General features: G+C 41.1%; 2 protein-coding genes across 10 annotated transcripts; one reads left to right on the top strand and one right to left on the bottom strand.

The window, feature by feature from the left end:
- Positions 1 to 979: 979 nt before the first annotated feature.
- HNRNPA2B1 (heterogeneous nuclear ribonucleoprotein A2/B1) lies at positions 980 to 13,443 on the bottom strand. Of its 5 annotated transcripts, XM_031590129.2 has the most exons (13): positions 13,235 to 13,443; positions 9,167 to 9,277; positions 8,230 to 8,376; positions 6,450 to 6,660; positions 6,041 to 6,142; positions 5,875 to 5,964; positions 5,255 to 5,317; positions 4,730 to 4,849; positions 4,375 to 4,497; positions 3,599 to 3,681; positions 2,517 to 3,445; positions 2,146 to 2,276; positions 980 to 1,327 (listed from the first exon to the last, which is right to left on the bottom strand). In XM_031590129.2, the coding sequence occupies exons 1-10, from the start codon at positions 13,262 to 13,264 to the stop codon at positions 3,620 to 3,622; spliced, it is 1,059 nt and encodes a 352-aa protein (XP_031445989.1). In that variant the 5' UTR covers positions 13,265 to 13,443; the 3' UTR covers positions 980 to 1,327; positions 2,146 to 2,276; positions 2,517 to 3,445; positions 3,599 to 3,619. The 5 variants fall into 5 exon arrangements, with proteins under 5 accessions (XP_031445989.1, XP_031445988.1, XP_031445991.1 ...); XM_031590128.2 differs by having other exon boundaries at positions 980 to 2,276; XM_031590131.2 differs by having other exon boundaries at positions 980 to 2,276; positions 5,884 to 5,964; positions 13,235 to 13,442.
- On the top strand, positions 12,774 to 26,611 carry CBX3 (chromobox 3). Of its 5 annotated transcripts, none has more exons than XM_031590134.2 (6): positions 12,774 to 13,033; positions 14,798 to 14,848; positions 18,732 to 18,874; positions 20,727 to 20,892; positions 22,253 to 22,347; positions 23,921 to 26,611. In XM_031590134.2, exons 2-6 carry the CDS (start codon positions 14,825 to 14,827, stop codon positions 24,045 to 24,047), a joined length of 555 nt encoding a protein of 184 aa, XP_031445994.1. In that variant the 5' UTR covers positions 12,774 to 13,033; positions 14,798 to 14,824; the 3' UTR covers positions 24,048 to 26,611. The 5 variants fall into 5 exon arrangements, with proteins under 5 accessions (XP_031445994.1, XP_031445997.1, XP_031445993.1 ...); XM_031590133.2 differs by lacking the exon at positions 12,774 to 13,033 and adding an exon at positions 13,484 to 13,591; XM_090142651.1 differs by lacking the exon at positions 12,774 to 13,033 and adding an exon at positions 13,918 to 14,221.
- Positions 26,612 to 26,775: the final 164 nt, after the last annotated feature.

Below are 26,775 nucleotides of genomic sequence, written 5' to 3'. Positions count from 1 at the left end.
AACATACATTTTCCATGCAAATGATGTAAATATGAAACTACTGAAAGAGTGTAAATATCAAGCAGAGAGGATTATTATTCCCTTCTGAAGTATTTTTTTTGCAGTTATGTGATCTGAATGTCGACTGTCAACTGTAAGGAAAAACGTCCATTAACTAAATCTAAAGTTCCAGGAAAAAAGGCAAATTCCTAATCAAGTGGTTATAACTCATTCTATTGGAAAGAGGAAAGTAAAGCAGATTTTTCACATCTTCATTTTCTGCTTCCGTTGCAGCCCAGTGGATACCTATGCAAATATTTCAAAGTTCAACTTAACATACAAAAAAAAAAGTCATTTTAAATACTTAAATAGTGTTTTTGGGTTATAATAACGGTTAAATACATGAGTCTACTGAAACCAGGCATAGACATGTCAAGTTTAGAATAAATTATGTAAGCAAGTAATAGGTTGAAACAAACACCTTCCTTCAAATATATTCCCAACTAGAGCTTCCCAAGCTCATGACTGTTGTTTGAAGATGCAACCATCAGTAATACGGTTCTGGTACAGCAGGAAGTCTACTTTCCATTAAATCTTTCTCCGTTGACACTAAAAGCTCTTTATAGGTAAGAAGGATAAAGCTACTGATGAACTGTTGTAAGTGGTAAGTTGCATTAATGGGAAAGGAGTAGGTTTTGGTTTGGCTTTTTTTTTTTTTTTGAAGTCAATAAGAAAGCAGCCAGATAGCTGCTTTAGAGCAATTGCATCCAAAAGCAAAAAAATCAGCTTCTTTTGTTTGCAGCACTGTTTCTCCCAACAGAGAACAGATGCCTACGTTCAGAGATACAAGTTCTGTGCATACACTTGCCAAGTAAATTTGGTTTTTAACTCCACCTCAAAATGGCACATTTCAAATCGTCAAAGGTTCTAAAAGCTGCAAATCAACATTATTTAATGTTAGACACACACTAAATTTTATTAAGCATTACACTAGAACTACTTTGGTATAAAAAATACTTTATTTTAAAGCTATGAAAGTTATAAAAATATGTAGTTAAACCTTCAACTCACAGAATGTTCGCTATTTTAACATTAGTAATTTGTTTCTCCTAACGAATCTGAGTTTTATTCGAAATGTTTACAAGACAATTATTACTATCATTTAAAAAAACCCAGCATTACAGGGAGCTGTACTAATTGTGATATTTTATCAGTATTCATTTAACCTCTAGGTTTTTAATGAAGGCAGCAAAAACAACTATTTTCTGATGATACAGAATTTCTTATTTCTTGAAGCGTTTCTGTGGTTGACCACTTCTTCATTAGTTACCTGCAGCATGGCACCTTCCTGCCAAAGAAAAAAAAAGTGTATCTGAAGAAGTTTATCACATATGTCTAAACCAAATTACCAATAGGGGAACTTCAGCCATTTTTAAAAAGAAGTATAAGCAGTTCACTGGTGTGTCTAACACAAAAGGAACAGGACTGTTGTTAGCTGAGTCCACGTTCTTCAGTAATTAGCCTGTCAAAAGCAATGGAAGTTTGAAATTAGGATGTGGGCTTTTTTTTTTTTTTTTTTTTAATGTTTTGTGGGTTTTTGTTTAAAAACCAGATCGTATGGAGTATGCCACCCTTACTCAGATGACTCATTACTTGGCAAATTTTCGATAATTTGAGGATCAAACATTCAATGCAATGAGAGTAAGGCTGACTGAATTTGGCACTAAGGTTTATTAGCTGCAAGAACTATAAAAAATGGTGGAAACCTCATCATTCTAGCCAAATTCCAATTTAGGTAATTACATTGTACACTCATAAAATACCACCTGCAGTTTCATTCGAAGCTTTCACTTCTCCTCCTAAAGAACTGCTTATGCAGTTACAAGAATGGACGACACATTCCTTCACAGAGGCAGATGTATTCTGTGGTGCAATTTTTTTTTCCTTACACGTAAACAGTCTAAAGTTACTTGGGAACCTTCAGGATGAAACGCGTTATAGATTACAGTAGACAAGACACATAACAACACAGTTCATTTTTAACAGCACAGCGCTACCTTCATTGCATTACCTTGCAACCACCATAATGCATAGTCTCCCAAGAAAAAATAAAATGTTGCAGGATGCATAAATAAAGTTGTATGATTTAATTAACATGTGACCTACCATTTTAACTACCAACACCAGGGATGGAACCCTTGCAAAGCTTTACTAATGGACACTTGCAGGTCTCATTTGTTCAACTGTAGCAGAGTACAGTGGCAGCAGTCTATGCTTGTCCAGGATTCATATCATAGCTAGATTCCAGTAGGAAAAAAATATGTTAAGTAGCTGAAATTCACAGAAATCTGTACGTAGAAAATTTAATACAAGAAAACAGGATTCACATATTTCTCTTCAGTTGATAATTGTTAACACAATTCATTGCTACATTAAACTACATAACAACAATCACTATACTGAAAGAATACTGTCACATAATATTAGTTTCTCAGTTTTGGAACATTAAGAAAGAAAAAAAGTAAATAAGATCTTACCTAAAGAAGTTTAACTGAAGCTTAGAACTAAGTTTGCTCTACTCCCTCAGCCTTCGTTGGCATCCTTATACTATTGCAGTTAAAGCTTTGCAGAAATACAGCGCAGCTTTTTAAGACTGGCTGAACTTAGTGACGTTTTCAAGAGTTCTCTTGTACTAGACCTGTGTCCCTGGAAGAGTACCTCGCTGGGGATATTTCCTTTCCTTGCCATTGAAGAAGCAGCATCTAAAAGATCTAAAAAGGTGTTTCTCCTTGCAGAGATATCCCTTAAGTTATCTAGATATTTTAAACCTGATCATTTAAAGACAACATACTTTTTTTTTTCTGACCAGCATTTAATTTTACATGTACAACAATAGCTTTGTATTATTTGTGGGACCTTATACTACCCACTCCTTTCCTTATTTTACAACGTTAAAAAAAAAAATCTAAAATTACACAATATTTCCTTTAGAATTATTTTATTAAATCATAAATGTACAACAGCTTCTTAACTCTACACACGCACTTAAATTTTTAAAAGGAAAACGTTATGTCTTATTACACCATGATCCTGGCTAATAGCTTTTCAAAACTTTGAGAAAAATCTTAAAAAAGGTTTCACATGTCACCTGAAACTTACAAATTTAACATTATCAAAGGAATGCTTCTACACTTACAAAGACCACTAAAAAGAAACAACAATTAAAAAGCTAAGAAACTGTCTCAAAGGCATTTTTACAATCCTTCCTCCACAGTAAGGTAATGTTATTAAATAATCCAAATCCATTCACAAAATGGCTCTCTGCATCTGCTCTGGTGTCTTCTGCCATACCACTGCATATTTATGCATGACTGAGATAAGTGTTTCCTTAACATTGTTATTTCCATAACCTGAAGCTGTTCTGTTACCTCTGGGCTCTCATCCTCTCCTATTTATACAGTGAAGCCTGTTTCAACAGAAGTAAAGAGTAAAAAAATAGGTTATGAAATTATTCAGCTAACCATTTTTTATAGGAAAGATAACATCCTAAAAAAAATTTTTAACTCCTGCAGCTACTCTCACGAATCACTGCAATTTTAGCACTTAAAAACATACTTACCCATGGCAAGCTTGCTGAAGCTCAGTAACGGCTTCTCCCTCCATATCCACCACTTCCTCCACTGCCACCGGGACCATAGTTTCCTACAATTACAGAAAAGTGAGAAACAACAGTTAAGTCAGTGCACTTCCATCTAAGAATACTTGTAACGACTCTACCAAAATATACATCCAGTTTACTTCCAAAGATGGCATATCCACAGCTTTTAACGTTTCACTATGTTCTACTAATGCCCAGAAAGCGCTGCAACAACTACATGCTGAAATCCTAGAAGACTCAACAGGGCCACATGTAATTTGATGTACTGCATAGTTTTGAGCCTCACCATGAGGGTAGAGTTTACTTGCAAACTGAACCTTACAAGAAAGGGGTTCTTGTTTCGGTTTCTGTTCCACAAGTTTTATACAGCGTATTAAATAACATCTAGACAACTAAAAGCAGGAAATGACAGGAAAAGGTGACATTAGAACAAGAAAGCAATAGGGGAAATCCCAGTAAGTTTAGCGGATGTTACAAGTTGTGCTGCAAGTCCTTACTGATTGGAATCTGCATGATGTTTTTTCTAATATTCTAGAGGGAAAAGAGGCAGAGGTCCCCAAAACAAACTTTATAGTCTTGAGATCAACGAAAAACTGCAGCCAGCTCATATACTACATAGAACAAACGTGGGTATTGTGCATCTGTTGTAGAAGCTAGCAATTTTTACCTATCACCCTCCCATCTCCCCAAAGGACTGAAGCTTGCCCAGTCTGGCTCCAAAGCATATCAAGACATACCTCCACCATATGGTCCCCCCATGTTCCTGCTGCCACCAAAATTTCCACTCTTCATTGGACCATAATTGGAAGGCTGCTGGTTGTAGTTTCCAAAGTCATTGTAGTTTCCACTTCCATAATTGCCTGAGTTATCAATACAAGAATAGACATGTCTGGATGAGCTACAATGTTCACAGAGTTCTTATCATTACACAATTAAAAGACAAAATCATAGAAATAGTCCAGCAGCATGTGATATCAGCTGCTTTTTCATTCCATTTGTAAAACTTGCTTACTCCACCACACACCTCCCAGATTTCATACAATTTGCGCTAATTTACAATTGAAACTTGGTCACTTGAAGCCAGTAGGTTACCTCCTCCATAGTTGTCATAGCCACCTCCATAGCCCCCACCCTGGTTGCCATATCCAGGTCCTCCTCCACCATATCCTCCTCTTCCTCCTCCGTAACCAGGACTGCCACCGAAGTTGCCACCTATGACAATATAATCCTTTAAAATAAGCTTTTCAGTGTAGGAGGTAACCAAATTCTACAGATATTTTTCTGTTGAGAAGTCTACAGGGGAAGGAAAAGGGTAGGATTTTTAGGAAGATATGTACCCAACTCCCACTCTAACTAAACTGTGACTAAAGCCCACTAGCCAGACTGCCTAAAAGCATCAATGAAGTAACTTGCTACCGTCGTAAAGAGAAGGGCATGGTTGTTCATGACATAACTATACAATTTCCCATGTCAGGTGTAATGCGACCCAATAGTTGTGTTTCTTAAAGCCAACAAAATATCTATGGCACTTTCTAAGTTTTACACAAACAGCAAATGAATGTAAAAACAGTTCTAAGTGAAAGAAGAAAATAAAAATAGAAGCAGAAGCAAACTTACCTCCAGGCCCTCCACCATATCCATTATACCCATCACCAAACCCACGGCCACTCCCATATCCATCTGTTGGAGGAAAAAAAAAATGTGTATTTCAATTCACCTGTAGCAAACTGATTTTTATCTAAACCATATGACATTTAGACTCAAATCTCACAGACTACTGAAGTACACACACTTGAACTTGGGTAAAATGTATGTGAAACAGTATATCTACCATTCTCTACACCTCCTACTTTCTTGCATTTGTGAAGTACTGGGTTAATTTTGAACATAGCTAACCTCGTTGGCTTTTATGTAATTTAAATGTTCAATAAAGAAACCCCTCACAGTGAAGCTCCTGAGCACTGCGTGTAATTACAGAGAAGCAATAGGTGAATTTCTTACCAAAATTACCAAGTTTAAGTTAATTTCAACTTGTAATAGAATCATTTAAAAATTGAATCACTTGAGTTTATGAAAAGCTACGTCATCTATTTGTGTACTATGCAACAGGTTTGAAAGTTATCTTTCCCAAAAATTCTGTAACACTTGGAGATGCATTTCAACTAAACAGTAGTAGCTTACCATTACCCAGAATGTGAAGGATGATGTAAACAAACAAACAAGTGCCATAAACATGCCTGTCTTACCAGCTCCCCCTCTGAAATTGCTCCCAGGTCCCGGACCAAAGTTGCCACCACCTCCACGTGCATCACCAAAACCAAAGTTCCCTATAACAATTTAACATTTGTAAGCAGCAAAATCGTGAGAAGTGCACAAAAACAAAAAAGCATCAACTGAACATACCTCCTCTCCCACTCCTTGAATTTTGAACTTCCTGCATTTCCTGTCTAGAGAGGGCTTTCCTTACTTCTGCATTGTGGCCATTAATGGTGTGATACTTCTGCACTGTAATCACATGAAACAAAACACTGTAAGCATTTAAGTACTCATCTGGCAACAACAAGAATCTCAAGCTACCAAAAATGCAGTCATTCCAAATTGGCCCATACACACTCCCTACTGTTATTTTAAAAATTATGAATACTAAAAAACATTTCATTAGGTGCTAGATTATTTGTTTAAAATACCTGTCCCCACAATTTGCCATAACTATGATATTACATTCACTTTATTTTAAATTTAGCTTCACACAAGTACCGTGACTGTAAGCATCAATGTTATCAAATAAAGCAGCGAGATGAAGATTACTTACATACAATTTTATCCACAGGATCATGGTCATCAAATGTAACAAATCCAAACCCTCTCTTTTTACCAGACTGTCTGTCAGTAATTATTTCAATAGTGTCAATTTTTCCATATTCCTCAAAGTAGTCACGAAGGTGGTGCTCCTCGGTGTCCTCTTTAATACCACCAACAAATAATTTCTTCACAGTAACATGAGCACCAGGTTTGCCAGATTCCTATTAAAAGAATTCTCTAAATTACCACAAAGAAAAGCAATTTAGCAAATCATTTTTTTTCAGAATGTCGGGAATGGAATGCTAAGATTTTCAGACACTGAGGTAGTGCATGTCCTCTCATTCTTTCAGTGCATGTCCATAAAACCTTTGTGGGGTGGAAGGTAATAGCTGTCCTCCCCAAACCCACATGAAAGTTCTAAATGCACTGAAAAATGATGGGGGGGAGGGGAGAAGAGGAGGTTGTGGATGCCCCATCCCTGGAAGAGTTCAAGGCCAAGTTGGATGGAGCCCTGGGCAGCCTAGTCTAGTATCAGGTATGGAGGTTGGTGGCCCTGCATACAGCAGGGGGGTTGGAGGTTGATGATCCTTGAGGTCCCTTCCAACCCAAGCCATTCTGTGCTTCTATTACGTATAATGAAATATATAGAAATGCAAACCCTTTAAATAAACTTAGAGAAAACTGTCAGACCAACTGAACAATTCCTTAATAACAAAAAAAAAAAGCTTTAGTTAACTTAAAATAAAAATGCATCAACTTCCTCTGTCCACCTCTCCAATGACAACGAAGCCTGCATTCCACTTAACTGCAAAGCTCCTTCAACTACAGCACATCCACAGCTCTGCACTAAAACAAATACAACTCTCCACATACCTTTAAAATAAAAAACTGAAGTGTTTTGAGCATAGTATTTAAGCAACTGCAATAAGTAGGAAGGATTTATCCCTAAAGCCCAGTAATAGCTTTGTGGGTATAAAGAGTATGCACGTGTCCTGCTTTGTTTTAGTTACATTTTTATAAGTGCTAATCAAGCCTGAACTCTTCTGGAAGCTGAATGAAAACTGGGATCACTAACAAGGGTACCACTTCTAGTTCGGGGAAAATGGAAATTACCACAAGACACCTCATTCAGCTGCAGCTCATCAGTCCAAAAACATTAAAAGTTTGGGTCAACTTGTGCTTGAAGTGGCTAAATCCTCCAACAATGCAGAGAACGCGAGTTAACAAGAATGTGCATTTGTTCAAATATCTCAGTGCTACAGTAACCCAGGTATACTGCTTTACTGTGTGCCCATCTAATTTATAGCCTGGATTTTAAAATCAAATGTGCAAGGAGCAAAAACATGAATAGTCTTAGGCTGATTTTGATCACCACCACTGAAGGAAAGCACAGATCCTAATATTGTGCTATTTTTTTTATCACTTCTGTTATAGAGCTTACAGAAATACTCATAAGATTAACAAGAGTTTCCTAATTTGAGATCTAATAACAGTAATGATCCCAGAGAATAGATGGTCTAGAATTTGCATAATTACAGACATCCAACACATTTCAGCTAAGAATACTTTCAGATCCCAGTTAGCACCCCTTGCAGACATAATTCACAACCAGACTAATACATAGTTACTATAGTAGTAACAGTCAATGAACAGACTAAAGATGTGGAAACAGTGTCCCAACCAGATCCTTTCAACAAATTCAGAGACAGTTTGAAGTAAGAATGCATAACCAAAAAGCAGAGTAGTCTCTCAAAGCATGAAAAAGGATCTTCTTTCAATCCTGTGTTTACCTCTCTAGCCACAGCTCTCTTAGGCTCCACCACCCTTCCATCAATTGTGTGAGGTCTTGCAGCCATGGCTGCATCAACTTCAGCCATTGAGGAGAATGTTACAAAACCAAACCCCCTTGATCTTTTGCTTGCAGGATCCCGCATCACCTAAAAACAGTGAACAAATTTAAATCACTTCTACATGTGTCATGTTAAACTGAACAGCAACAACATTTGGAGAAAACAAGAACCTAATTCAAATACAGTTACGTATGAAGCAGCAAGTTGTATGGACCAAATACATGAGCAGCATCCACATGGCACCAGAGTCCATGTCCTCTATTACCCTACCAGTAACTCAAAAAGTAATCGGTATCAACAATTCATGTTTATATACACGTATCTTTCTCTAAAAATCAAACATTTGTTTCTACCTCTCTGAAGACCACGCTCTTTAAACGTAGATTATGAAATGCATATTTACTGTTCTGAAAACAAGACCGGTGGAACAACTTCAGTACAACTACAGTAGAGATAATAAGTATATAAAAATCACAGACTGCAGAAAGCCACTCCTCTCTAGCTTCAACAGGACTGCTTACCAAAGTAGAAGCTTTCTTCCAAAGGTTACTGGTTACACAGATGCTGATGCACTAGTGCACTTGGCACTCCCTAATGCATTTCAAGCAATGATACCCCAGTTAATTTTGAACAGCTGTGATCAGCGGTTACAGATAATCTGAGAGATTTTACAGGAAACAAACTGCATTTTATCAGCAGTGTACAGGAGGAAATCTGCTTATAGCTTTGAAGGACTGATAAGCCTGAACCAACTGCAGGAACTCAAAATTTAACATTAAACTTTCTCTCTTATATTAAGCTATTAAACAAGCAGCTCCCCCCACTATAATTTTTACACATTCCACATCATCACTGTGCATTAGCATGCCAAACTTACCACGCAATCTGTAAGCTTTCCCCATTGCTCGTAGTAATTCCTCAAGCTTTCCTCTGTTGTTTCAAAGCTTAAGCCGCCAATGAACAGCTTGCGGAACTGCTCCTTTTCCCTCTACCACAGAAAAGATAATAGAAAACTTTTTACAACTGCATCAGAAAAAAAAAACAATGCCCCAAACTAACAAAGTGTCCTCGCTACAGGTAAACATGAGTCCATTCATACTGATTTTATTCCAGATATCATTTATTTAAAAAATATATAATTCAAATTACCATACATCAATACTATCAAGCTATTTACACAAACCATTAAGTAATAAAAAAATACAATCAAAGTGTTCTAGGTCACTGACTCAGATTTCATCACTAGTCAAATGAAGCACGCTGGAATATCTATAAAATTTATCTGGAATTAGTAGTACATGCATCCCCTACCAACATCAGCAACATCAAAACTAAGTAGAAAAAATTCCTCACATTTCCCATTAAGTGTATGAACTGTATTTTCAAAAAAAGACTTAATCACTTCTCAAAGAAATTTTCACTGAGCTCATTCAGCAGAAATTTCTATGACAACAAGTAAATCATTAAAAAAAGTTCAAGGCCAATAAGAAGATATTTCACATTTTTTGTATACGTGGTAATTATAATGCAGAAACTAACAACCTTTCAACTCCCCAAGTACTTCATATACTAAGAATGTATTGTAAATGTTCTTTTCCATAAGCAGGAGCACCAGGGAATGATACATATTGTTATCCCATATGCCAAACAGCTAATTAAAAAAAAAAAGACCCTTTAACAAAAAGCAGAATTTCAGAATCTTGTCTGAAGGAGGTAACTGTCCTGCTAAGCTTTCTCCCAAGAGAACTCCAATGCAAATACTATGTCAACATTATACTCGTCATTTTAAAAAGGATTTTTTTTTTTTTTTAAACAACGAGCATTCAGCCAATCCACACATTTTCTGAAGCTGTTGGAGGCAGGTCAGATCTAGAACTACGCAACATGGAAGACATTCCGGAGATGCTACTGAATCGGTTTTGTTAAAAATGCATAGCTGTATTACCAGCTAAGAAGAAATGGAACGACTATTGACTATTCCTTTTCCACCTCCAAATAAGTATGCTGTTTGAGAACAGTTACTTCAACGTCACTCAAAAGCATTACACTCAAAGTAGATTCAAAGTATTTTTTCTTCTGAGAAATACAAAGAAAGCTAATGCTGTCCCTTTGATGTACAGATGGGAGAAGTTAGGCAGGGTAGTTTTGACACAACAAACATGCATTACGTGAAGCTTCCCTTCATAGAATCTTTTGAACAGAATAAGGGAAAGGATGCTGCATTCGAGTCTTGAATTAAAGCTACATGTTGGAAGCTGTGTTATCATTTCTTGCCTGAGTAGGCTATTAACCAATGAGTGCTTAAAAAGCACAAATGCCCTTCTCTTCCAACTACTTCAGTTCAATTGCTTCGAGATTAACCACTACCTACTGGTTCCATAGGCCCATGGGAACACTTTTCCCTACACAATCAACTGCCATATGTACGTCTGTCAAACAGCAGAACTAGGATAAAAAGATGGGAATTTGGAAAATTTTAATGGCATATCGATTTTCCCATTAAGCATTCAGCTCATATTTGAAAATGAAACTTAAAGAAGTCTACCTACCAACCATAATAACCACATTTGCTTTTTAGAGAGCAAAAATGCATCACACATCACTGATAAAGAGAACAGCTGCAAGTTCGTATGTCATCATACACTCATCCGTCATGCACTGCCACACCAGTATGTGCCCTAACCAAGCAAAAGGTAGGCATAGGCATACACACAGTCAGGACATGGCAATGTCACTACCACTACACGAATTAAAAATGTATGAAAATATCTTTAGTGCTACTCCACACGTGCGCACTGTCTTACATTGTTAGTTGCGAGTCTCCAACCACGACCCTGGCCAGGGCCCAGCTGCCTATGATAACTGCACGTTTACGCTGCAGCTGTAACGTGCACGATTATAAGCTATTTTAACTACAGTCCTTTTCCGATATTTGACGAAAACCCTACACTAAACACAACCCGTTGCCTCTTCCTTCCACGCTCAATACAGAAGCCACAAGATAAACCTCCTAAGATGCCCCCGTAACGCTTTCTAAGGCAGGGACAGACTGCGCGTGAGAATCTCAGCAGCCCTCCGGCATCCTCAGTCAGGAGCCGGGCGGGATCCCCAGCACGGCGCTGCTCCTCCTTCAGCCCGCCGCAGCGCCTCGCCGCGCCCCAGCCCGAGGCCGGCCCGCCCCGCCGCCTGACGTCGAGGGAGCAAGCGGGGAGGCGGCGGCGGCGGCTCCGCCATGTGGCGGCGATCAGCAGAGCAGCCCCGCAGCCAGGGAGCAAAATGGCGCCCGGAGCCGCCGCCTCCAGGGAGCGCGGCGCGGCGGGAAGGACAACTGCCGGGAAACCGATCCCAGTCGACCGCCCACCGGCGCCACGCGAGCCCTCGGGCTGCTCGGCAGCCACCCGCCCAGCACCGCCGCGCAGCCAGACGCGGGGTGTCAGTTTGCAGGCGCGGCCTCCCGCCTCCCCTCCCCCGCCGCTCTCGGCGCCGCCATTTTCCCCCTCCCCCTTCCGCCGCCATTACCGGCGGCGGCGCCGCTGCTGCCCGCGGGGCGACGGCGCGCCCCGGGCCGCGCTCCCACCGACCTCCACCGCCGTGCCCTGAGAGCACCCGCTCCGAGAGCCACCTCGACAGACCCAACCCGCCCTCGGCTGAACCGCAGCGTCCGCCTCCCCTCAGCGGCAACCCGGCCCCAACCGCAGCTTCCAGAACCTTCCTTCCTCCCCCGTCGCTGCCCTCCCCCGCGCGGAGCGGCCCAACAGCCGCAGCGCCTCCCGGGTCCGCGCCGGCTGAGCGCGGCCACACTCCTCTCGTAACCCTCAGACCCGCAAAAACGCGCTCCGTGCGCGGAACCGCGAGCGGCACCCCGTTAAAATGGAGCTCCGGGCCGCCCCCCACACGTACCATGTTCTTCATGGTGGCGGTTCCTGCCCGGCGCAGCGCACGGCCCTCAGCAATGGCTGCCGCAGTTGTTACGTAATTTGAAATTCAGCTCCGCGCACTGCGAGCGCCCTCCTCCTCCACCCGGCCGCGCCTCCGGAGTTTAATTAAAAAATAGCTCGGATCTAGAGCCTAAATCAGTCCTGAGAGGCAGCGGTTCTGTGCAATGCCCCTCCGTGTTTTTGTCACCTAATAAAAAGTCATCGACGCCGTTACTAATGGCCGTCTCCGAAATGAGCCGAAGGAGTCCTCCTCGCCGAGCTTATCCGCTTCGGCAGCCGCCGGAAACAGCCGAAACACAAATGGCAACCCGATCGGCTCGTTTCGGCGATTTCCGGAATCAGCCGACGCCGACGAAACCGGCGCTCGGCTCAAGCTCGGCAATTTCCGGAAAAAAAAGACGCAGCGCTCACGGACTCCCCAACCCACTCGGCAATTTCCGACAGCGGAAGAGCTCTCTAATACGTGCCCGAGTGGATCCGAAGCGACCCGAGCGTCGCTGGCACAACGTTGCATCTTCCCCCCCCCCCCACCCCCTCCGGAAATTGCCGAAGACTGCACCTCGTAGTGCGGGGTTATAATTAGCCGCAGCGGCCCCGCACCCCCACCACCCTCCGCGGGCGGGAGCACGGCACAACGCAGCGCCGCGGCCCCCTCCGCCCGGGCGGGAGGCGGGAAGCGATAACCCTGAAGTTCGGCTCGGTGGAGAAAAGCGGGCCCGGCCGCGGCCAGCCGCGTTCCGCCGGCAGCCACGCAGCGCTCACCTTCCTCGCGCCCTCCCCTTTCCTCTCACGCGCGGCGAGAAAGGGTGAGTGCTGCCGCTCGGCGGCAGCGACACGGTGCCGGGCCTCCCGCTCTCTCTCTCCCTTCAGCCCCGCACGCACCTCCCGCCGCCGCCGCCAACAAAGGCCCTTCCCGCCCGCCGCAGCCCCCCGGCCGGGCCCTCTCCCGCCCTCGCGGTGGCGGCCATGATGGCGGCGGCCGCCCGCGGCCCGCCGGCCACCCTCACCCAGTCGCTCTCTCTGTCGCCGCGAGGCATCTTCCTCCGTTTGGACGCCTGGCGCGGTCCTGCGCTCGCCCCCCGTGGGACAGACGTCTTGGCCCCCTCCTGTGCTGGCGGCGACAACGGGAGGAGGTTGCGGCTGGCGCGTAGGCGGCGTCGTGCGCTCTGCCCCGTCAGCCGCCGGCGCGCTCGGCTCGGCCCGGCCCGCCCCGCGCCGCCCGCCCGGCCCGGCCCGCCCCGCGCCGCTCCCCGCCCCCTCCCCTCCCCCCCCGGCCCCTCGGATGCCGCCGCCGCCGCCGCTCAGAGCGCGCAGGGCGAGAGCCGGGAGGAGACGGGGGAGCGGCGCGGCCGAGCGGCAGTGAAGTCTGTATCCTTCTTTCTCCCCTTCTTTCTTCGCCTCGGCGGCACTCCCCGCTCCCCCGTTTGCTCCCCGCCGACGCGGGGATGGAGCGCGGGGTGCGGCCGACCCCCCCGCAGCCCTTAGCGCGGCGGCCGCGGGAGGAGCGGGCGCGGCGGGAGGGCCTGCGGGAAGGAAGGGAGGAGGGAGGGCGGGCGGCGGGGCCGGGCCGGGCAGACAAAGCCGCCCGCCAGCGCCCGGGGCGGCCTCCGCGGCGGGGAAACGTGGCGGGGCGGGGGGGCGCGGGCATGGCGAGGCGCTGCCCCCCCCCCTTCCTCCTCCTCCTCCTCCCCCCTCCCGGCGGCCCGCGGGGCTCCGTTCCTTGGGGGGGGGGGTATCTCGGGAGTGTTCTTGTGGTTTCTTTCCCCTTCCTCCTTCCTTTCCGACGGGGACGCGAGGAGCTCCCGCCCGGCCCTTCCCGCCGCCTGGCGTGGGGCTGCCGAGGCCTCCCCTAGCGGGGCGCTGGGCGGCGGGCTGAGCCCTCGGGCCCTGCGGGGCCGTGTGCGAGCCGTGCCCGGGCCTGTGTGCGAGCCGAAGTTTTGTAGTTGGAACGGGGCGGGGACGAAACGTGCTTACAGAGGTGGTCGGTGTGAGAGGTGCGGTGGTGAAGGGGATGGATGGTGTTGGACTCGCTTGCCTAGGATAAACGTAGCGTGTGCAGCTTAGCCGAGCTCACGTCGGTGCAGGGCCTTAATTGGTGCAAACTTGAGAATCGGAGGGCAGCGTTATGCATTAAAATAAATATTCGCAGTTTTGAAAGCGGTGGGTGCTCTGCTACACTGCAGATGTGTAGCTGCTCCCCGCCAGATCCACAGTTAATACGGCTAAAGCTATATTACAGTTAACTGCTGGAATCTGAGCTCCTGTTCTGTTGGGTTTAAGGAATTAAGCATCCCTGATGGTCCTCCCCCTTCTCCGTGCCTTAGAAGGCCTTGGGAAAACCTTTTTTCAACCCCATCTACCACTTTGTCACTATTTATCCCGGCTAGGTAAAGGTGCGTTACTGGGTTATGCCGGACAAAGCAGTAAGCTGCTTCTTGTCCTGGATTTAATCCATTCTGTAAGTGTTCTATGCTGTGAATACATGGGGGTTGGAACAAGGACCATGTTGTATTGGGATGCCTTTCTTTGAGTAACGTAAACTTCCTTTTAATTGTCATGCATTTTTCTAGTAAAAGCTCTGCAAGTCTGCAATAAAAATGGCCTCCAATAAAACTACATTGGTAAGTTCACGCACACCTAAAGTATGTAAGGATTTAATCAACATATTTTTCTTCAAACTTATAACTTGGCATCTCCATTTAAAAGATACATCCACATCTCCCCTCCCCAGCATTTTTCTGACCAAAATTTCAGGTCCGGAAAGTAAGGCTACTGGAAAGGACATTCTCTTTGGCTTTAACAAATCTGCCATTTCTACAGAGACTTGTTGGGGATTAAAAAAAAAAAAAAAAAAGGACTGTGCACTGTTTCATCTGTCCTGTTGTAGAAAGCACTAAGGATTTTTTTAGCCTCCTTTCAGGATACCACGTAATTCATCATTTATGTAAAAATAAGTAAAATCATGTATTCATTTAATTTCTCCTAGTCTATTCAGAAAAAAAAAAAGAACAAATTGAGCAAAGGCGGTCCTTACAGAAGAAAAATAACGTTACTGGGAAATGATGTGGTGTAGTTAAGATGCCCTTTGAAATTTTTTTTTTTTTTTTACCAAATAACGGTTTCTTTGAATTTCATAGGAGCAGAAATTATCAGATGTCAACCCCTCCTGAAATATTTTAATGATGCATTCATGGTTCTCAAGTCCCTGTAAAGTTTTGCTTGACGTTAAAATATGAACTTCTAAAGGCAGTTGGTTGCTGGAAAAATTATTTTAATTGCCAATTCAACTACTTACTTTATATATAAATATATATATACACATATATGTGTGTGTGTGGAAGAACTGAAGAAATATAGCATGAGATGCATCTGAGGTTGAAGCAGAATGCATAGATGCAATTGGACGTTTGGATAGCAGAACAATGGACTTATAATGCACTCAAAAGGCCCGTTCTTAAATTACTAAAATGGTTGCTAATTGACCCAGGTTGAGGTACATTAAAAACTCTTATTAACTCCTGGCTTCAAAGTGCAGTGCTTGTTTGACATTATATGATGGCAAACCGTTCTAAAGATTTCCTCAAGATGAATGTCTGAACTTTGTTAGTAATTGATTGTCCACTTTTCCCTAATTTGAGGAAGAGGAGCAGTTACCAGCCCAGGGAGGGAATGCCTCAGGGAGGGGAAAGTGTCTGCAACTGCAGTATTTCTGATATGATGTTCAGAATTTTGCTGCACAGGTCAGGAAAATCAGTTATGGTTCCCATGGGAACCGTAACTAATTCTGCTTCATTGCATATTTGAATGCAAAACTTAGGTATACTGGGAGTAGCGTAGCTCTGGAACTGTAATTCTGAATTTGTTACCTCTTGTGTTGTGAAACACTCCATCGCAATGTCACGTCTCTGTTCTAATGTTGCCCCTCAAAGAAAGAGTCATTACCCATTGGAAACCATCTCTGTCTGTTGGATGTGATTTCTGAATGCAGGACAGGAAGCAAGCCACAGATGAGCATCCAGTGCTTAGATGCCCGTGTTAAGGTTTAGAACAGGTAACCCTAAAGAAAGGAGCTTCAGGGATCTGGTGGATGTTTCTGCCCTTCGTTCTGGGTCAGCTGCTGCTACATTCACCTCCAGGCTGAGATTTACATTGGTTTGTATAATCTCAGGAGTTACCATTCTTCAGTATTTCTTCAGGCTCTGCTGTCAAATATTATTTTAGTAGGCTAAAAAGGCTCAGGAAGTGTTTGGAAAGTACCATTATTCAGAAGATGTAGCAAAAGCTCTAATATTTAGAGCAAAAAGCAACGCACCCTTGATTTTGTTATTGCTTACTGACCTTTGAGATAAAGGATCAGATCCTGTAGTATTCATTTTCTTCTGTGGAAGATTATGTACTATTTAAAGTCCTAAAGAATTTGTGTTTCTTTTAGAGAAAAGTTATTTTGATACAGAGGTCTAAAACATTTAGGTGATGTGATTGAAAGAAGCTGAGAACAGTTATCAGAAAACAGCCTTCCTTTGAACCGAAGGGTTTTAGTCGAGTGGAGAGCACAGATGGAGATGTTCCACTTGTAGCCCGCTTGCCCCAACACCAGTAATTAGGATGTTAGCGTGGTATAGTGAGTCTGTCTTTTTTCTCCTCACTTCTTTTTTTTTTCCCCCGTTTTTCTCATCTCATTTCTCTTTTTAATACTTTCATTTATTGCAGTAAGCAGCCTTCATAGACAAGGTGGATGTTTTCATATGTTTATGTTCATTTACCTTCAGTCCTGCATTCTTTTTTTTCTTTTTTTTTTCCTGTGGAGGCAAAAAAAAGCCAGTGTGGTTGGTACTTCTCAGACAAGAGTACTGGGTTCAATATACACCTGGGATGTGCAGGTAGTTATTTTCAAAGTGGAAATACATGCTCTGTTTTAAATAATCTCTTTTCTATTCCCAAGTCAAAACAAGTGTCACACAATGTATAATCATATATGGAAACTTGCTGTTTGAAGGGAGAATTTGAACCTTTTCCTCATCTTTGCTGTTTGTACCTTCAGCTCATGGGTTGCTAACGAGAGTAAAGGTGTTTGGGGGAGAAGAAGTTAATGCAAAAAAAAAAAAAGGAAGAACACAAAGAGTAGGCTTGGAAAGGCAGGTCAGCTTCTTCATTTTGCAAAAAGAAGAGTTTTCTTTGTGTCTGACAGACACTTTTTTTCCTTCCTTTTATCACATCAAGGAAAAATTCTGCAAAGTCTAAAAATCAGTTTCAAAATTGCTTCGCAGTATGCTCAAACTAACCCACCCTCATTCTAGAGAGGTCTAGAAAAGTGCCAGAAAGTAAAGGCAGGTGCTCCATGACTTCTGCTTGCCTCTTTCTGTCATGTAGGAAGCGCATTAGTGAGGAAGTAGCTTTGTCTGCTTTAAGGTGCTGCATGACTGTGTGCTCTCAGAGGTTAATACTGTTCCCATTAATTTATGGCTGCCATTTTAACAATTTTCCTATAAAGAGCAATCCAAAATGGCCATCAGACTGCTTTTGGTCTGTTGGTGCTCAAGAAATGGGATACAACAAGATTATAGATACGTCCTGACCTTTTCCAGATTGCAAACAAGGAAATTCTGAAAGGTGTCCTTCTATCAATATTGAATTGTGCCTTATTAAACTGGGAATGCCTTGAGGATGATGTGGATGTAATATTTATTTTAAGAACTTGAAGAATATTATTTAAAGTATATCAAATGTAAACTTGAAACTCTTGAGTATTTTAAATTAGCAAAATTTTAATTACATGTTAAGTGCTGTACCTTAAGTGTAGCTGTCTTAACGTTTGCACCTTTCTGACATCCCTTTGAATGTTAGTTACATTGGTGCGTGGCTGATAGTGGGAAGGGACTACAGTAGTTCGCTGCTCCTGGCATGCATCCTGTTCAATAATTATGATTATGATTGATTATTTTGTTTATGGTAGCGCTACATTGTAAACTTTGCTCCCATCAGCTTTTTCTTTTTTTTTTGGAAAAGGTAGTAACCACTTTTTTTTTTTTTTTAGTAGCACCCCTTTTCTGTTTGATGCGTTTTCCCTTATTACTTTTCTTTACTTCTGCCTCATGCTGTTTCTTGCCCTCCGCCTTTTCACAGGCATGGAGTTAACTTATAGAAGCTTGATAAAATTTTGAGCATGTAGCACTCTGAGAATTAAATTTATAAGGGGAGTGGAGGCACTGAGTGTACGGACAAAGATATTTCACCTTTATAAAAACTGGTGTTCTATGTTGGGTATCTCATTAAGTGGCTGAAAAGAAAAACAAAAAAAAAAAGAAAAAAAAACCCCAAAATATTACCATGTCTTGCTCAGGTTACCTGACCTCATGCACTAACATGAAACAAGTCCAAGCTTCTGGCTCTAGTGTGAATAAATACATGATTCCTTGCTGTTTACTGAGCAAAGTTGGATTTGGCCAGTGAAGTAACGATGTAAAGCAAAAGAATGAATAATGGCATTCTGAATTTCTTTTGTAGCACAAAATGGGAAAGAAACAAAATGGCAAAGGTAAAAAAGTTGAAGAGGCAGAGCCTGAAGAATTTGTTGTGGAGAAAGTCCTGGACAGACGTGTTGTGAATGGAAAGGTGGAATACTACTTGAAGTGGAAAGGATTTACAGAGTAAGGCATTACCATTATTTTTTCTGGTACAATGCTAAATATTAACCATTTATTTGAAATAACTGTGTGGATGGGGGATTGGATGGTGGGAATACGCTTTAAAGAGCTGAAAGGGAAGGACAGCATAAATGTCTATTCAGGTGGAGCAGTCAAGTATGACAATAAAATAGAAGACTGGTAGCTTAGGGTTTGTGCTTGGTCACGTTCCAAAACCTTATACAAAGCCTTCAGTGATTGTTCTTTTGCCACTGCTCTTTGATCTAGCTTGTGTCAATATCAATCAAGGTATGCTAGGCTGACAGTTGTCATAAAATAGGTATACTTTCATATGCAGAGGAATGAATGTTATTTCTGAGAAATAATGTTTGCAGGGCTTTAAACAAGCAGCTCTGAAGCTGTGAATTTGTTTTTTTGGGGGGGGGGGGGGGAAGGGTGTTTTTTTTAGTTGCTTTTCAAATAGGTAAGTTTACAAAAGGAATTCTGTGGCATGATTGCTTTCATTAGACATACTGAAAAGGTATTTTTTGGTCTATCCAGGGCCTTTTGTAAGCACAACAGTGCTTCCATCAGCCAAGAAAAGGGGGTGCATTGAATACTAAAGCCTAGCATTTTAACATTAGTAGTTACATATACGTATCTCCCAAAGCAACCTTCTGAATTCTAGCACCTTAAAGTTTTGGTAACTGAAAATAATGGGTAGGCATCCTGTTTGTGCAGTAGCGCTGTGGCAATATATTAGTGCTTGAGGACTTCTGATGAGGTGCTTAATTGTTGGAGGGAACATTCATGGATGGTGTAAAATGTTATTTAACAAAATACATACCTAGAACAATTGCAGTACCCAGCTCTGGATATGGAGCCTTTTTTTTTCCTATAATTATAGCCTATTAGCATAGTTTGGGTTGGAAGGGACTTCAGGGCCCGTTCATTTCCAGTTCCTGCCATGGGCGGGCTGCTGCCCATGAGCTCAGGTTGCCCAGGTCCTCATCCAACCTGGCCTTAAATGCCTCCAGGGATGGAGCATCCACAGCTGGGCAACTGTGCCAGTGTACCACCTCTCTCTCAGTGAAAAGTTTTCCCCTGACATCTAATCTAAATCTCCCCTCTTAGATTAAAACTGTTCCGCCTTTTCCTATCACTTTCTTCCCCTGTAAAATGTTGATTTCCCTCCTGTTTTTAAGCTCCCTTTAAGTATTGGAAGGCTGCTATCAGGTCTTCCCTGAGCCTTCTCTTCTCCAGGCTGAACAAGCCCAGCTCCCTCAATCTGTCTTCATAGGGGAGGTGCTGCACCCCTTTAATAATTTTCATGGACCTCCTCTGGACCGGCTCCAAAAGCTCTACAACTGGAGGAGTGAGAAACAGTTCAGTGCTCAGATGATAGTTTTGAGAGTATTTCTGATGCATAGAAACTTAGATATGTATCTATTTCTGTCATTTCTAGTGGGGATTGTGTATGTTCTGTTCTCCTGAGGTCTTAGTTTATGCTCTTACCAAACAGCTTGTTTGCATGGTCAGTCTTAAGGGGAACCAGGAATTAAGTTTAAATGTACAGGTAGGATGAGGGTTGCATGTTGTTGCTTCTACCAACACCATAGGAGTTAATAGAGCTGCTTATTCTTTATCTCAAGTTTAAGAAAAATTCAGCAATATTCTTCAGCATAGCAGAGCTTACTTTTTTCAGTCATCAAAAGTAGTACACGAAGGCTATGGCAGATGGCTAGAGAAGCATCCTTGGTTTAAGAAAGACACCTTACATATTGAGGAAAGGAATTACTTCCTTAGGGTGAGCCATGTAGCTAGTTGTACGCTTCTCTTCTTTTCCTAGTTTTACATAAATGTATGTATGTTTCAGTGCTGACAACACGTGGGAGCCTGAAGAAAACTTAGATTGTCCAGAGCTAATTGAAGCTTTTCTGAACTCTCAGAAAGCTGGTAAAGAAAAAACAGATGGTGCGAAAAGAAAATCACTGTCAGATAGCGAATCTGATGATAGTAAATCAAAGAAAAAACGTGATTCTGTAAGTATATGTTCATGTGCTAAACTTTGTTTCTCCTTTGTTTCTTTCTACCTCTCCAACCCTCTACCCCCAAAATTCTATTGTGACTTGGAGAACTAGAATAACCATAGTCTTAAATCTAAGAATCGCAGAACTGGAACTGTGGTTTGGAAAGTGTAATGTTTTATAGCAGTTAATGAGCCCAAATGGTGGGTAAAAGATGATTGATTTTTCCTTTTTATGACCAGAAGCCCTGATGTTGTTCTGTGATTCTTGCTGAATAATCAAAAGTAAGACTGGTTGAGAGTTACTAATGAACAATGTGGTCAGTTTGTGTTAGAGTAAAATGGTCGTGAATGGAACGAGCAGAAGTTCTGTTCTGGCTTTTGTATGAACTATGGTTTTTTAAATAGGTGAGTGGGAAGATAGCAAAGTGGGAAGACCAAGCACTTGCTTAAATTAGGATTGGGCATGGTGGTAGGAAGGTGACTGAAGAAAACCTACTATTTCATGGATATTTGGGTTTCACCTCCAATTTAAATGTGCCAACAATATAATAAGTTTAGTGCTAGTAAGAGCAAAATAATATGCTTATTATATTATGTTCAACGGTATACATTTTTCTCTCTAAACTTTCAAACTAACAATGTAAATCAAAGCTGGTTGTCAGTGTCAGTGGTTTACTGAAGACAGCTGCTGGATGTGTGCTGTCAATTACTAGGTGACATTGGAAGGCATCAGAAGCAATATTGGTAAATGCTACAAATGACATTTTAGTTTCTGTGTGAAGTTAATTTTATGGCTTCACCTGGTATGGTAGCAGTCACTGTCTCACAAAGGTATTGTGAAACTAGAGGCAAGCAGTCATATTGCTTACCACACATGTGATTTCAGTGAGCCAAGAAGAGTTGAAGTGTGCCCTATGGGTGCAGTTTCACAGTTGGCTTAAGCCAACCTAAGTGCCCAGGTTTGTTGTTTTGCTGAAAAGAACATGTTTTGCCTGCTGCCAGGAGTGTGTTTTTTTTGTTTTGCCTGTTCAGTTTGTTTCATTAGCCATGCTTGTTTATCTACTATAAAGACTTGAGACCACTTGATTCATCTACCGAGTTTTCAGAAATTGTTGCTAGAACCATTAATGTAAAAGTCCTTCATTGTTACTCTGCATCTGAATGTCTAGGTCTGAAGGTCAGTCAAGAAAAATATAAAATTCATATCATCTTCAGACAACTTTTATATGTAGCAATAGCTTTTATAATTATGTAATGCTATATTTTGTTGTTCTGATTCACACACACACATTAATGTGTATATCTAGCTCTAATGCCAGAATAAAAGGATAGTTAGATGATGATAGATAATGATCTTTTAACTTACTCAATAGGTTGATAAACCGAGAGGGTTTGCAAGGGGTCTTGATCCTGAGAGAATAATTGGGGCTACGGATAGCAGCGGAGAGCTTATGTTCCTCATGAAATGGTAAGTCTTACCTCCACGGTTCTGAGCCATATTGAGGGAGGGCTGGTAGTTGCACTTAGCTAATGAGACAACTTCATTTCAGCAAACAGAAAGAAGCTGGCCGTCTGCTTATTTATTAACCATGTGTTCTTGCAGAAGCAAAACTTGCACAATTAGTTAGTACTTAGTCCCCCTTTCTTCCAAAACCAAAATGACTTTAGATTCTCTTGATTCGATATCATAGAAATGGAATTTAGAACTGGCATTTGTATGGAAAAGATGTATCTGAGTAGCATTCTTGCTAGGGAAATTTCAGGTAGAACTCTGCTTTTACATGTTTCACATAAGCTGATTCTAGCTGCTAGGCAGACAACCTTTTATCAGACTTAGTGTCTGCTGTTTGTGTGCAATCAGGTGGATAGAGAGTTGGAAGAAACTAGTGGAGGAAGCTGAAGTTGTGATGAAGAACAGACAATATGAAGAAGTTTGTCATTATGGGCCTGTAACAGGGAAAAGTGCAGGGGGGAGCTGGTGTTATTTGGAAGATAGGAGGAAAACAGTTCTATTAGCTACGATGTTAGCAGAAGACATCTTGTCTTTGCGGTAGAGAAGCAGGGTAATTTTTTTTTCTTCATCCAGCATTGAGAATATAAGGGTTGAATTAACACTTGCTTGGAGTTTGATTTTCTGTGGTGCTGGCATAAGAATTATAGTTTTCAACAACTTTTAGAAAGGCCTAGTTTCTTTAGTGGTGTCAAACTGAGCAGTCTCCAGAGAATTGGTTTGTCATGCAGTGTGCTTAGACTCTTGAAGATCAGTGCTTTGGAAAGGTTGTCTGCCTTCTGACTTCAAATTCTCTTTAATACATGGAACTGAGAGAAGTTTGAAAATGTGGATTATGACTACTTGAATTTCTGTAATGATAACTGGCAGAATAAAACACAAAGGAAAACAAGAAAGGAGCATTTTCTTTTTAGTTCGTAGTGGGTTAGTTTTTTTGTAATTGATTGCAGTCAACAAAGATAGGTATGAATATGTAGTCATAGAGCTCGCTTGTACAATCAGCATACTCTTTAAAAAGGAGCCTGAAGCATGTTATATTGGAATTTTTTTTTTTTGTTACTCCAAGACAGGCTCAGAAATTGCAGTTACTTGCATAAACTTCTAATTATATAAGTCTCACTTTGAAGTTCAATTATGCTTTAAAGTAAAATTAGTGTAGTTTTACTTACTTCATTATATCCTGCATTTGGTAACTGTAGGAATAATTTCTCTTAAACAGTGTTTTCCCCTGGAATAGAAAAAGAAACTTGTGAAGGAAGGTATCAGCTGCAAAATCTTATTATTAGCAAAGAAATTCTTCATAGCTAAAATGAAAAGATTACTGAAAACTGATTTCTAGCTGATATTTTTCATGATGTTATATCAAGAGCTGCTACATTTATATGAAAACATACTCTTCCTGAAATCCATTTGATGTTACAATAATTTAAAGAACCCTGCTATAAATATAGGTTAATTAAGAGAATTAGTAATTATGGTTTTTTGTTTTTTTTTTTTTTGTTGTTTTTAATCTCCCTTCTTTTCCCATCAGGAAAGACTCTGATGAGGCAGATCTGGTGCTGGCCAAAGAAGCTAACGTGAAGTGTCCTCAGATCGTAATCGCTTTTTATGAAGAACGACTAACTTGGCATTCATGCCCAGAAGATGAAGCACAATAATTGTTTGCATCACTTTTTTTTATATATATATGAATATTAAAACCTGAAATTTGATTTATTAGCAATGTGAGAAGCATACATTCTAACAAAATTCAAATTTGATATTTTTTTGAAGTAGTGTGTTTTGCATCAACAGCAAGTAAATAAAAGCTTTCTGCAACTCATTTCATTTATCTATCACAGGAGAGCATTTGATACTACTACTTCCTCCATATTAGGTAAAAGCTTTTATAAAACATTCATAAACTTCCATGGTTATTATTGAATCTCAATGAATGTCTGAACAAGCTCACAGATGTTTTGTAGTCTTCTATACAGTTGATGTGCATGTATCTTCTTTACCCAAACCTAGCCCTTTACACCTGTAGATTCATTCTTTTTAGTATTTGGGGTCACATGATCCCAAGAAGACCAGGTGAAAATTAACTTTGTAGTAATTTGAATGTTATCAGACTGTATATTGTTTACTTTATTGTAAATACTGGTGAACAGTGGTCAATAAAATAGTTTTATATTCTTCCTTTATAATGATAGGCTGTGACTCTTTTGAAGCGGTATGATATTTCTGAACTTTTTATATGTTAAGCTCTCAGTTCATGATGTATTTAACTGTAAGTTGTTCTTTTGGGGATAGATTGATTGATATTACCCCACTGCTACTCTGTAATCATGAAGCCAGACAAACGTCAGGCTTTGATTCTCTTTAATTTTTTGGTGGAGTGTAATATTATTTATTTTCAGTCAGAAAGAGCTGACTTTTTTGGGCTGTGAAATTCATGTGCTCTGAGTACTTGTAAGCTGCACAGATAGCAGCCGTGCTGCCTGGGTATGGCTGCTGGTCACAGGGCCAAGTGGCCTCTGCAGATGTATTGGAAAATACCTGGTGTGTTGACAATGTCAGCCTTTGCTTTGATTTCAGGTCTTAATATGGGGCTATACTGTAACAAGTGATGGGATGGTTCTGGTAGAATTACTCTTCGGGCAGTGACTTGAAAAATACTTCCACAGTTCTATGTCTTTAAAGTGTAATATTTTAATCCAGATTTTAAGCTGTATACTTTTAAATCAAGAGGCTTTGTTTCTCGTTAAATTCTAAAATGGGTCAGTCGTATCATCTGCTGCTGGGAGAATGCCTCAGGTCGGCAAAAGTGAGGGATGGAGAAATTGGAAGAAAAGAATTTTGCCTTTTTCTGTTCTTACGGTTGTTATTCCTCTCTTCGCTTGCTTTTGTCTACATGCATTCTTTTATTTGGGTTGTGACTAGCGTGGCAGTTTGGCCTTAAGCTTTGCCTCTTCATAGGTCAGTGGCCAACCTTGTTTTAGAATTCCTATTAAGTTTTGACTAGAATAATCATGTCATGTGCTGCTGTCACAGTCCTACATGAGATGATAAGATTCCTTAACAATGGCTATTCCTGGAAACCTTCATAGATATCCTGAGGAGAAAAAAAAAAAAAAAGGACCTTATAATCTACTCTTGATTTTCTTTTTGACAGAGACTTACAAATCATGATTAAAACCATTTGTTTTCATGTAGATTCAAAAGCTGTTTATACCATGAATCAAACCATTGTAAAACATTTAATCACAAGAAAACACTGGGATGGTTAAAGTAATGCTAAGTTACCTTTTTAGGTGTAACTGCTTTATCTTAATATTTTTTCTTACCAGATTTGGGAGCAGTTCAGTCTCTGTGGCTGTAGGGGAAAAAAAAATGTTGTGTGGGGTTCTCTTGCTCTGGTTAATGATGGTTTCAGAGCTTAGCTTGCTTCTCTTGCCTGCTCCTTTGAGAAATTTCTCTGAATTTCTTGTATGTGCAAGTCTGCAGAGTTCATGGTTTAATTTTTTGGGGCTTCTAACAGGAGTATTAATACAGTTGTTGTGTAGGATTTCCAAATACTGCTTTTTTACCCAGTTGCCTGAGAAATACACAGGCTAAATGAGAATTATAAAGCAGCATGCATCTTCCTGTCTTTTTCTTCAGTATGAAATACTTTTGAATTCAGTCTTGAAATATTTCATAGTTTGTGTTATACTGTCTGAAACTTTGCAGTTTCTTTGTTTCAAGAGTGGATATTGAGTTTATATAACATTGCTGATTTTAGTCAATATAGATTGAAGAGTCAGTTATCGGTTATCTAAGTGGTAGGTGTGTAACGATTTATGTTGAGAGGTTGTTTCAATTTGTAACCTTTAAAATGTTATTTTGCAACTAGATCCAGCTTTTGCGTATATTTGATTCTTCCTTCTGACAATCTGTAAAAATGCACTGTACTCACATTTAAACTACCATACAGCTTGTTACAGTTACGTAAATTTCTAATTTTTTTACATTACGATGGTAGAAATGCTGACTGGTATTTGTTTCCTCTTTTCCCCTTCCCCACCCTTGATTTGTGTCAAACTGCATTTTGACAGTGACGAAATGCAACACTTTGAAGTTGCAAGTTCTGTAAAGTTATGCTGAATGTGCTTGGTTACATATGCAAAAAGGCGTTATCAAATGTTAGTAACTTTAACTGACTAAATAAATGAATTATCTTCCGTAGTTAGTGAGTTATGTAGAGGTTTCTGGTCATTGTCCTTTCTGATTCCAAAGCAAATGGATTTCAGGCTGTCGTTTCATCATCACTCTGCTGATCTTGCTGTCCAAAAACAAACAGTTGCATTTAGTTGTGTTTGCTCCTTTACTACTCCTCTTCTCAGTTTGGCTTGCTTCATTAGCCAT

This window comes from Phasianus colchicus, chromosome 6, assembly GCF_987193195.1.
Source record: "Phasianus colchicus chromosome 6, bPhaCol1.hap1.1, whole genome shotgun sequence".
NCBI classification, from domain to species: Eukaryota; Metazoa; Chordata; class Aves; order Galliformes; family Phasianidae; genus Phasianus; species Phasianus colchicus.
The sequence above is the reverse complement of the archived record's forward strand: the minus strand, read 5'-3'. Positions and strand labels throughout refer to the sequence as shown.